Raw genomic sequence first — 12,572 nt, 5'->3', positions numbered from 1 at the left:
AAGCCTTTTGAAAATCCAAATATACCACATCCACTGGTTCTCCCCTACCCACCCTACTAGTTACATCCTCAAAAAATTCTATGAGATTCGTCAAACATGATTTTCCTTTCACAAATCCATGCTGACTTTGTCTGATGATTTCACCGCCTTCCAAATGTGCTGTTATCACATCTTTGATAACTGACTCTAGCAGTTTCCCCACCACCGATGTTAGGCTAACCAGTCTATAATTCCCTGGTTTCTCTCTCCCTCCTTTTTTAAAAAGTGGGGTTACATTAGCCACCCTCCAATCCTCAGGAACTAGTCCAGGATCTAAAGAGTTTTGAAAAATTATCACTAATGCATCCACTATTTCTTGGGCTACTTCCTTAAGCACTCTGGGATGCAGACCATCTGGCCCTGGGGATTTATCCGCCTTTAATCCCTTCAATTTACCTAACACCACTTCCCTACTAACATGTATTTCCCTCAGTTCCTCCATCTCACTGGACCCTCTGTCCCCTACTATTTCCGGAAGATTATTTATGTCCTCCTTAGTGAAGACAGAACCAAAGTAATTATTCAATTGGTCTGCCATGTCCTTGCTCCCCATAATCAATTCACCTGTTTCTGTCTGTAGGGGACCTACATTTGTCTTAACCGATCTTTTTCTTTTCACATATCTATAAAAGCTTTTACAGTCCGTTTTTATGTTCCCTGCTAGTTTTCTCTCATAATCTTTTTTCCCCTTCCTAATTAAGCCCTTTGTCCTCCTCTGCTGGACTCTGAATTTCTCCCAGTCCTCAGGTGAGCCACTTTTTCTGGCTAATTTGTATGCATCTTCTTTGGAATTGATACTATCCCTAATTTCCCTTGTCAGCCACGGGTGCACTACCTTCTTTGATTTATTCTTTTGCCAATTGTTGTAGTTCATCCATGCGATCTTTAAATGCTTGCCATTGCATATCCACCGTCAACCCTTTAAGTGTCATTTGCCAGTCTATCTTAGCTAATTCACGTCTCATACCTTCAAAGTTACCCTTCTTTAAGTTCAGAACCTTTGTTTCTGAATTAACTATGTCACTCTCCATCTTAATGAAGAATTCCACCATATTATGGTCACTCTTACCCAAGGGGCCTCTCACAACAAGATTGCTAATTAACCCTTCCTCATTGCTCAATACTCAGTCTAGAATAGCCTGCTCTCTAGTTGGTTCCTCGACATACTGGTTCAGAGAACTATCCCACATACATTCCAAGAAATCTTCTTCCTCAGCACCCTTACCAATTTGGTTCACCCAATCTACATGTAGATTGAAGTCACCCATTATAACTGCAGTTCCTTTATTGCACACATTTCTAATTTCCTGTTTAATACCATCCCCAACCTCACTACTACTGTTAGGTGGCCTGTACACAACTCCCACCAGCGTTTTCTGCCCCTTAGTGTTATGCAGCATACCAACTGTTACTAGATTAACCATAAGAAAAGGTTTAAGTTTAATTTAACCTCACAAACATTCACTAGTGGGTGAATATTGTCTTTTTTGTCATAAGCCATTTTAGCTCATTAATGTTTTAATCCATTAATATTTCAGAACAGAAATATTGGTTGGGACTACAACCACAAGTTAGGGTGAAAAGTGAGTAGTTTAAGGGGAACATGAGGAGAAATTTCTTCACTTAGAGGGTTGTGAGAGTGTGGAACAAGCTGCCAACACAAGAAGTGGATGTGAGCTTGATTTCAACATTAAAGAGATGGAAAGTAGAGATATGGGGGTGCTGTGGGCCCAGTGCAAGTCGATGGGAGTAGGCAGATTAAATGGTTTCATCATGGCCTAGATATGCCAAAGGGCCCGTTTCTGTGCTGTACTTCTCTATGACTATATGACTGTAAATCATGAATTACTCCCCAGTTAGGAGATAAGGCATTTAGGAATGAGATGAAAACAAATTTCTCCAGAATGTTGTACCCGTGACATTATCCACTACAGGAAGCTGTAGAGAGCATCATCAAATACATTTAAGGAGGAGGTACATAGATTTCTAGACAAAAAGCATCAAGATGAGAGAATGGGAATTTGAGCATTGAGACTGAGAAATGCTATTGTATTAAATGGCAGAGCGGCTCAATTGGACAATGGCTACTCTTATTTTCTTGGTTTCTACTTATAATGAGCAATCATTCATCCCACTAGAATTAATCTTGATAGCAGTGTGGGCTAGACAAAAAAGGCAACAATATTTCACATACTCCTCCAAGCATGGCTCGAAATTGCGAATGTGGGAGAGATTAGTTTAAAGTGTTAAGTTGTAATGATAGTGAATATATTTGTGTTCCATCCCCTCACCTGAGGGGTGATCTAATTCAGGCATTTAAAATGATTAAAGCACTTGATTGCGTGAGTATAAAGGAACCATTTTTTTTCAGGTGCAGGGACTAAGAATAAAAGAGCAAAAACACTTAGATCACTTAGGAGAAAAATCAGAAGCGCTTCTTCACACAAAGATTAGTATAAGACTGGAATTCACTCCTTAAAAGGCTGTGGATATGAGAGTAACAGATATTTTTAAGATCAAATTTGATAATAAGTTAAGGGCATCTATCCACAGCCATTAGCCATGACTTAAAGAATGACTGAACAGATTCACATGAATGAACTGTCTGCTCCTGTTCCCGTGTTGAAATGCTGTTTAAACATTGTGGATATAATTACTCATAATCACCAGTTTAATGGTGCAGGTTCTAAATACCTTGGAATGTCTTGATCAGATAATAAAAGTACAGATATTCATCCATTCATCTGGCTCTGTGTCTTTTCTAAAACTTCGGTTCTGAATGCTATTTGCTTTAGTCTTTGCATAGTTTTTCCCTCTGCACATTAGGTGTTTGACAGTCTTTTTTTTGAATGCGTTTTGGGGTTCCTTTGTTTTGTGGCTGCCTGTAAGGAGACAAATCTCAAGACTGTATAATGCATACATGCTTTGATAATAAATGTACTTTGAACCATCATATAAGCACGTGCAATTTATTTTGTGGTCAATAAGTTAACACAGTGCTAATGTTTGTGCACTGCTGTCTGTCTGTCTGTTCCAATAGGGGTCTCCTCCACCCCACATACATAAACACCTCTTTTGGACTGGTCCATTTAGATAATTATAGCACAATAGGATTAATAACATAGTAATAAATGAACAACTCTTGTTGCTAACTCTGCCATCTTTGTTGCACAGTATTGTCACACAGTAATATGCTTTTTGATGTTTGTGACATATTGTTATTGAACTCTGCTTCATAGAAAAAGCATGAGCATTGGGCACTGGAAATCTCATGCTGCAGATAATGTTCTTAAACCCCTTCTGCACCTGAAGAAAATGCTCAGTCTGATTCAAGGAAAATAGGATAAAAATATCAAGAAAATATGATCCTCTCCCTGTAAGAGGGTAAAATAGGATCTTATATACTTCGCGAGACTGAGGGTCACAGAGTCATACAAGACCTTATCTACACGAAAATCTCCAGCACCCACTTACACTAATCCTAAACATGAGAAAATCGACAGATGCTGGAAATCCAAAACAACACACACAAAATGATGGAGAAACTCAGCAAACCAAGCAGCATCTATGGAAAAGAGTAAACTGTTGATGTTTCAAGCCAAGACCCTTCTTCAGGACTTTCAGGCTAAGAACCCAATGAAGGGTCTCGACCTGATACGCCGACTGTTTACTCTTTTCTATAGTTACTGCCTGGCCTGATGAGCTCCTCCAGCATTTGGTGTGTGTTATATTAATCCTAGTTTGAGGTCACAGTTTGAGGATAAAGGGGAAGCCTTTTAGGACCGAGATTATGAAAAACTTCTTCACACAGAGAGTGGTGAATCTGTGGAATTCTCTGCCACAGGAAACAGTTAAGGCCAGTTCATTGGCTATATTTAAGAGGGAGTTAGATATGGCCCTTGTGGCTAAAGGGATCAGGGGGTATGAGGGAAGGCTGGTGCAGGGTTCTGAGTTGGATGATCAGCCATGATCATACTGAATGGCGGTGCAGGCTTGAAGGGCTGAATGGCCTACTCCTGCACCTATTTTCTATGTTTCTATGTTTACACTATTTCCAATTCATTCTCCCCATATTCCCATCAATTCGCCCCAGATTTGACCACCTTCCTACATGCTGTGAGCAGGGGACAATATACAGGCACTAATTAACCTACCCTTTAGGTTGTGGGAAGAACACAGGTGGTCACAGAGAAAATATGCAACTTTCACTCAGATATCACTGGAGCTGAGAGACAGCAGTTGTCTAGCTGTGCCTCTGTATCACCTCTAGAAGAAGCCTTATTCAGTGAGCAGCATCTCTAGTGAGGACCCCTGTGGTCCACAGGAACTCAACTCAGTGGGTCAACACATGCAATACGGAAAGGGGTTTATACTCCTGATCTTTATACAGTGACCCTCATCCCCATTCATACAAAAGTTAAGTGAAGCCAGTTAACACCTTATTGCCCTGATCTTGCTCGAAAGAGAGACACTGTAATTCAAATTTGTCATTTGGGAGAAGAGCTAGAGAAGGACTGTGTTTTAAGCACTCATAACTGACGGTGTGAATATCTTCTGAATGATAGAGGGCATAGTGGTGAAGAGGCCAAGAATAAATAAGGTGTATAAAATCCTGAGGAGCATTAATATGGTGAATGCACAATGTTTTTCCCAGGGTTGAGGATTCAAGAATTAAAGGTCGAAGGTGAGAGATTTTAAAGGAACTTGAGGAGCAACTTTTTCACCCCGAGTGTGGTCAGTATGTAGGATGAGCTGCCAGAGGAAGTGGCTTAGGCAATTACATTAACAACATTTAAAAGGTACTTGGACAGGTACATTGACAAGAAAAGTTTCGAGCGACATGGGCCTGACACAATCAAGTGGGATTGACTTAGAGGGGACTGTGGCCAGCACAGACCAGTTGGGCCAAAGTACTGGTTTCCATGCTTTCTGAATCTATAATCAGTCTGAGCTGAAGTGTGATGGTCTGTGCATGTGTTTGCAATCTTAGAAAACTATAATGTAACTATAAATTATGATGACGTTGGTTTGTAGAGCCTGGTGTGTGTGTATATGTAAGGGACAGTTTGAGTTGATGTCTGCAAAAGCCCTGTCTCGTCAGAAAACTGTGCCGCTTATCCCCCGGTGCCTGGAATCTGACTGTCATATTGCTTTGAATTCACACCGAACAAAAGAAAAACTGAATGAAAGAAGAAGATGTCAGCGGGAGATGTCAATAGAAGAGACTGTAAACAGAAAAGGTTTTGTTTCTTAGCCTATTTCATGTGGGGGGCATGAGGTGAAGGGCTTTGAAATGAATCCATTTTAGAGGAGGGTCTTAATGGTTGCTAGGTCACAGGAATAGGATTTCCAGGACTTGCTTTTGTGATCCTGTATTTTATATTATTATTGATGTCTGTCTAATCTGACAAAGAATTCCTTCACTCCAAGCTTGAAACAGGATGTTTCTTTCACAATGTTCTTGTTAAAAGATTTTTTTCAGTTTGAAGCACCACCTTTTGCCTGTGCAATCTGAGGTTGTATTTACCCATGAGCCAATGAAAAGGCAGTGTGTAAATGGGTTGAGCTTTGTGTCAGTGTAACAGGCGATGAGACAGGGTGAGAGGCGAGCGGTGTAAAAACCACGTCCACAGCAGTTTAGCTGTGCATTGAATAGACTGCTCTCTGATTTACCAATGACCCGGTTGTGACCACAACGCCGAATGTGTCCTGCAATCCAAGTGCTGGTTTGACATCTGGGAAGATCCCAAAATGAAGCGAAAGGTAAGATGGATTTTGTTGTACTTTCTTTGCAGACTTGCTGTTTTTATCGAAAGCTGCAGTGCTTGCAAGGAAACTGGCTGATTGAAAGTTCCAACTGCAGGAGCTTGATGACAGTTCGCCGAGCTACCCGAGAAGGCTTCGTTCAGACCGCTTAAATGCTAGTTCTGTACACTTTGAGATGCGTCTGCCGTTGCCTAATCGTGCGAAGAGTTGGTGGGCTCGGAGCCCGTCATTGAATTTTATTTCAAACCCAATGCACAGGGATGCGTAATGTCGACTTTGTGTAACTTCCTCCATTACATATGTATTTAAGGGAAGTCTTGTGTAGAAACTTAGACCAACTAAGCCATGCGTGTTCTATATGGGATAGAGAGTTGTGAGGGTTTAGATTTAGCGGATGCACTTCGGCGTATTTCTTCTCCAGTTGGCTAAATCATTATTTTTTTGTTCTTGCCTTTCCCCGCAGACTGAGCGGGACTCAAGCTGTTACTTGGATTTCACCTCGCCGTTGAGGTGCCCCAGAACAGTCTAGTTCTGACGGAACCTCAGATTCGGGCAACCAACCTCCACCCCTCCTCCTCTGCGTTTCTAAAGACCATCTCTCTGGACCTTTTCTGTGCTAAACTCTATCACCGCTTCTTCCTCGCTGGTGGCCCGTCATATATACTTCGTCATCTAACTACAGACTGAGTTTCCCCGCTCACTTTAACCATCATTTCAAATCCACTGGTGCTTATGTTTGGATATTCAGATGATGCGTGCAGTGGCTGCCCCGTCAATATCTCGAACACAGGGCAGCTCTTAATGCCCTCAGAAGTCATCTACTTGTGTAGTTAACTATATTTTGGGAATTCCTCCCTGCAATCCTGTCTCAAATAAAATGTACCCCTCAAAAATAATTTTCATTGCTGTCAAATTCCATTCTACAACAGCTCTCTCGACCGGAATACAGTGGAGCCAGAGACCTTAGAAATGGGTTCAAAGTGTTAAGTTAGTTTGTGCCTAAATGTAAAATAAAATATGTAGAGAATGAATGTGAATTCCATAGGGGTGGTACATTAGCACATTTTCTCTGAGGAACATCCATATAAAATGTAAATAATCTACGGAAATGCAGAACTGAGGTAGGGAGTGGGAAGAGTTGGTATCAATTGATTGCTGTTTTACCATATGCTGAGTAATGATCTATATGGTGCTTATTCCGCCTCATTCCACACTCCCCCTCCTTCACCCTACTCTGTATTTTGGCTGGAGGACAGACCAGACATTACTCACTCAAGGTCAAGAGCAGATTTAAAAAGTTTAAAGGCTTCTCAGATGTTGCAATTCTGAGCTATGCTGCCCACACAAGTTTAGGTTCTATGCTAAACTGATGTTAGTCTGCATTGAAGCTTGTCATAATATTCTCATGCCAAAGTCCTCACACTAGCTCACAGTGCCTTATTGTCTTTCAATGGAGGTAAAACCAAATATTCATTGTCTCCTTAAATAACTTTCTAAGTTCTGCTGAAGTTTGAGAAGCTGTGTTGATAAGGCTGGAGAGGGAAATAATTGCAGTAAAGATGCAGAGATAAGAGCAGGGATCAGTGAGTTGAGATATATCCATTCAGCTGAGTTCATGTCAATGGATGTATGTCTATAGTGTAAAAATCTTGTGAATTCAGCACTTTATCCCACTCATCTTTGGCGCTGCCTGAAACCACACACGTGGCAAAAAGTAAAAACATTCTGCCTGTGTGTCTTGCATTAGGAATTTGTTCACAGTATAATGACAGCCATTTAACTCCTCATTTGGGTGCTGGCCAGTTACGTTGGCTATCACACTTAATTTATATTACTCTATTTTTTCAGTTGGCATGTGGGCAGAGAATTTTTTTTCTGTCACTAAATTATGCATAGAAAAGCACCAGCAAACAATCGCAGTTTTATCCAAGTTATATTTATTAGAACTAGAAGACGGTCATGTTTAATAAACAACAATTTTATTGATTTTTGAGTGGTTTTTAAAATAGCATTCCAATCTGAAATAAAAAGTGACATATGCTCTTTTATTCCTGAAAGGTTTGGAGTAGATGGAATGCATCTTATTTAAAGTGAGTCTATCTTTTGCATGTGAGCTCATCCAGACTGAACCAAGTTAGTTGTAGAATTGCAGAAAAGTTTGTGCAGCACAGTTAGTGGATGATCTCAATTTCCAGTTGGACAGAAATTTATTCCCCATTGTTTCAGTTCTCTATTTTTTAAACAACTTGGGTTTTCCTTGTCCCTCTGCAATCACTTTCAATGGGGATGTTCTGACTGCCCTTCATAAACTTCAGATGCTTGTTGTATGGACACCTGAGCTATCAGAAGACAGGCTGGAACTTTCTACACCCCTGCACAGGAAGCTGAGAGGCTTATAAAATCATGAGGAGTATTGATGAAGTGGATGGTCAGGATATTTTTTTCCAGGGTAGGGGACTCTAAACCTGGAGGGCATAACATGAGAGGGGAAAGATTTAATGGGGGCCTCAGGGAAAACCTTCTCACAGAGAGAGAGGTGGATATATAGAAAGAACTGCTATAGGAAGCAGTAGAGGGATGGAAAATTTCAATGTCTGACGGACATGGATTGGAAAAGTTAGAGGGATACTGACCAACTGCAGCTGTGAGACTAGCTCAGGTAGACAACTTGGTCGGCATGGATGAGCCATTTGGGCTGAAGGATTTATTTCCATGCTGTATCACTGTATGACTCTGCCCTATCCCATGTAAGATCACACCTACCTATCCCTGAGCAAACTCAGCTATGCCTTGGCACTCTGTGATTACACTGCACTTTGCTGCATTGCCCCCCCACAACCCCACAACTTCCACGTGATACTGACCCTGTGTCTGGGTTGTGCTGCACCCCATTAATACAAGCTTGGCATTTTTGCCACTCCAACTGTCCCACCTCCCAGATTCCAAGCAACCTTCATCTGTCTTTGGCCATGGCTTAGCAACCACCCCCTAAACTTTTTTAGGTCTTTATTCTTTGGAGCGTAGAAAGTTGAGGGGGGACTTGATAGAGGTGTTTAAAATTATGAGGGGGATAAATAGAGTTGACATGGATAGGCTTTTTCCATTGAGAATGGGGGAGATTCAAACAAGAGGACATGAGTTGAGAGTTAAAGGGCAAAATTTTATGGGTAACATGAGGGGGAACTTCGTTACTCAGAGAGTGATGGCTGTGTGGAATGAGCTTCCAGCAGAAGTGGTTGAGGCAGGTTTGATGTTGTCGTTTAAAGTTAAATTGGATAGATATATGGACAGGAAAGGAATGGAAGATTATGGACCGAGTGCAGGTCAGTGGGACTAGGTGAGAGTAAGAGTTCGGCACGGACTAGAAGGGCCGAGATGGCCTGTTTCCGTGCTATAATTATTATATGGTTATAAACTCTCTGCTTTTCTGTGTGTCCCAAGTACTTCTTCCTCCTTAACTCCATGTCAAAACCCTCCTGAGAGGTGGGACATAGAGATGTTGTATTAGAGTTAGACCAATCCATGTGGATCGTATTGTCCCTCAGCACTAATCCTATTTGCCCTATTTGAGTTGATGTGGAGGAGATGCTTCCATTATGGTGTTCATCCCAAGGAGGCGGTCTCCTAGGTGCCAAGATTTATCCCCGGCCTCTGTGCATGCAGTAGCAAGTCATAAACAATACTTTCCTTGTGCCAACTTCCAACAGTCTAAATGACTGATTCCAACCATGAAGTGGAGTTTTGCATTAATTATCAGTTTTGTCAGACCTCCTTGGCCTCAAGGGCAAGTTACAACCTGTGCTTGATCAAACACTGCTATTCCTAGTGCTATATATATTAAACATTATTTTACAATAGACCCTGGTGAACAAACTCCCACCCCTCGATCTAAATACACCACTGTGCAACTGGATGTTGGACTTCCTAACCAACGGATCTAAGATAATGGGGATGTACAACTGCTTCTCCTTCCCCATCATCCCCAACACAAATGCCCACCAGGGCCATGTGCTGAGCCCATTGGTGTACACTCTGTTTATACATGACTGCACAGCCAAATATCTGAGTAATCACATTGTCAAATTTGCCGATGACATGATAGTGGTGGGACTGATCACCAACAATGATTAGATAGCCTACAGAGAGGAGGTGGAAAACTTGAGGCCTGGTGCCAGGTAAATAACCTCTTCCTCACTATCAATAGACAAAGGAGATGGTTGTTGATTTCAGGAGAACTCACATCACTCACACACCCCTTTATGTTGGCGGCACAGCAGTGGAAACAGCAGGCAGTTTCAAACTCCTAAGAGTACACAACCTCTCAGGGTCTCAAAACACATCCTGCACAGTCTGAAAAACTCACCAATGCCTCCATTTTCTGAAGGGGGGTGCAGGACTATGCACATCCATACTCACATCATTCTACAGAAGCACAGTAGAGAGCATCCTAATAACCTGCATCTCTGCAGGGTACAGAAACTGTGCTGCCCCAGACAGGAAGGCTCTACAGCGGGTTGTCAAAACTGCCCAATGCATCACCGGCACCAGCCTATGCACCATCAAGGACACACAGTATATGCAGAAAGGTGCCAGAAAAGGGCCAGCAACATCATGAAGGATCCCACCCACCCTGTTCATGGACTGTTTGTCCCACTCCCATCTGGGAGGAGGCTATGCAGCATCCATGGCAGGACCTTTCCCCAAGCAGAAAGGCTAATCAACACAACACCTCCAGCTACTAACCCACCCTTCCGTGGCCCCACCCACCACTACTTTATCATTTCCTGTCAGTTACCTTATGTGCAGACTTTCCTGTGCCTATCTTCTCTTTATGGATCTATAATCAAACTATGTATAAAAGCTATCTTATCTGTTTGTATTTATTGTGTTTTTTAATTATCATTATTATGTTTTTTATCTTATTGTGTCTTTTTTGTTCTACATTGGATCCTAAGTAACAGTTATTTTGATCTCCTTTGCGCTTGATTACCAGAAATGACATTAAACAATCTTGAATCTTGACTGTTTTCATTTGTATCTGTTACTGAGTTGGTCAAACATATTCTAAGGCTCAGCATTTGAAAATGTAGCTCATATCCTCATCAAAGCACAAATGACAAAATTGCAAGTTTTTGCACGTTTTCCATACCAGACAGTCAAAGGTCAGCTATTCCAAGGCCTTTATCTCTGTATTTGATAACTGAGCCTTGAAAATGTTCTGAACATTTCTTTCCTTGAAAATGTTCTTAATGTTTCTTTTGCAGTCTGGGCCACTTGTCTGTGCTTGCGTGTTCAGTCTTCGTTAGGTTATCCTGGTTGGGTTTTATGATGCTTTGCTACATTGGCAAATCATCCCAAACCAGAATGTGAAGATCTGTTGGTATCAGTAATGTGAGACATCCATGAATATGCATCGATTCCACTCACCGTTTCATCACTTCCACTTCCCCTCAATCCGTGCTGTCCTCGCAGAGCTGTAGCCACAATAATAGATCAAGACTGAAGTACACATAGTATAGGGAGCTGCTCACAGGGTGAGTGCTCGTTGAGTGGCACCAGCTTTCTCTTGAGGAAGTACCTGCTTCTGCTTCCAGCTTTCATTAATAAGCTCTAGGACTCCCACTATGGGGAAGCTTTTCATGTTCTTCTCAGTGGCCCCATGTGTCAGCATTCTAGCAGGCTACAAAGCAATGCCCAGCTGTGCATGAACAGTAATATAATGCTCCTGGTCGAGATGTACTTTTGGCCTTACTAACATTAGATGTGACCGGCTCTAGCAAGTGTGATCACTATTTTGTCTGAGTCAATAACAGACCCTGAATTTTATTACAGGGGTACTTGTGTCCAGTTTGCATTACTACCATCAGGAAGGAGCTGCAGGAGCCTGAAGAACTATACTCCGCATTTTAAGAGTTTCTTCTTCCTCTCCACCATCAGATTTCTCAACGGTCTATGAACACTATCCTGTCATTCATTTTTTGCACTTTTTTGTAACTTTTATACAATTGAATGATCTTTGACTGAAGATGCCTTTGTTTGAAGTGAAAATAATCACTTATCGTTTTCCTTACTTTCTCCCTGTTCTCCCCAAATACATGCCTTGTTAATAAGCTCCATTTAATTTTGGAATAAATTTATTTGCAAGAGTGAGCAATTTTTGAAAAGTAGTCTTCATCCAAATGCTGTAACTAAGCATGGTTTGAGATTGAAAGCATTGGTTGGTGTTAGTGATATGTCCGAGTTATTGTGTTAGTTCAGGGTGTTGTGCTTCCATCTGAGGTGTGTGCGAGTGACATAAATGGGTCGGGATACTGCAGTCATTACAAGCAACTATAATTACATCTGCATCAGAGATTACATCTTTGATCTTGCTTTTATATGGATCCCTCTTAAAGTAACCACAAATTTTAATTCAATTGTGCCAGCCTCCTAAAAATCAAGGTGGGAATATGCCAGACTCCCTAGCAGCAGTGTCAGCAAATACAGGCAAACTAAAACAATGCAGTCATTCACCAGCAATTGACTTATTTCTACAGCTAATGTTATTTAATTTTCAGGTGATGCGCGGTAACTATAGAAAAGCAATTGCTTGTCTGATGCCTTTTGCCATTTGACTTCTTTTTGCCAGCTTCTGAGATAAAATAAGGTAATTGAGGTGTGACCTGGTTCCAGTGAAGAAAATTAAAATGAAGAAATGAGATTGCACTCTATCGCTGTACAATAGTTAGCAGCTGCTTGCCCTCTGTTCAGTATCCCTGAAGATCTTG

General features: G+C 41.4%; 1 protein-coding gene across 4 annotated transcripts in view; it reads left to right on the top strand.

Moving 5' to 3' along the window:
- Positions 1-5,602: 5,602 nt before the first annotated feature.
- Positions 5,603-12,572, top strand: part of nedd9 (neural precursor cell expressed, developmentally down-regulated 9) — a 97,808-nt gene continuing 90,838 nt past the window's right edge. For 2 of the 4 annotated variants that reach the window (XM_072283667.1, XM_072283665.1), the window contains exon 1: positions 5,605-5,802. In XM_072283667.1, the coding sequence (XP_072139768.1) occupies positions 5,791-5,802 (12 nt within the window). In that variant the 5' untranslated portion in view covers positions 5,605-5,790. Of the gene's footprint in view, positions 5,803-12,572 lie in introns of all 4 variants that reach the window. The other 2 variants (XM_072283666.1, XM_072283664.1) reach the window with 2 other exon arrangements.

The sequence above is a fragment of the Mobula birostris genome, chromosome 19 (genome assembly GCF_030028105.1).
Source record: "Mobula birostris isolate sMobBir1 chromosome 19, sMobBir1.hap1, whole genome shotgun sequence".
NCBI lineage: Eukaryota > Metazoa > Chordata > Chondrichthyes > Myliobatiformes > Myliobatidae > Mobula > Mobula birostris.
The sequence above is the reverse complement of the archived record's forward strand: the minus strand, read 5'-3'. Positions and strand labels throughout refer to the sequence as shown.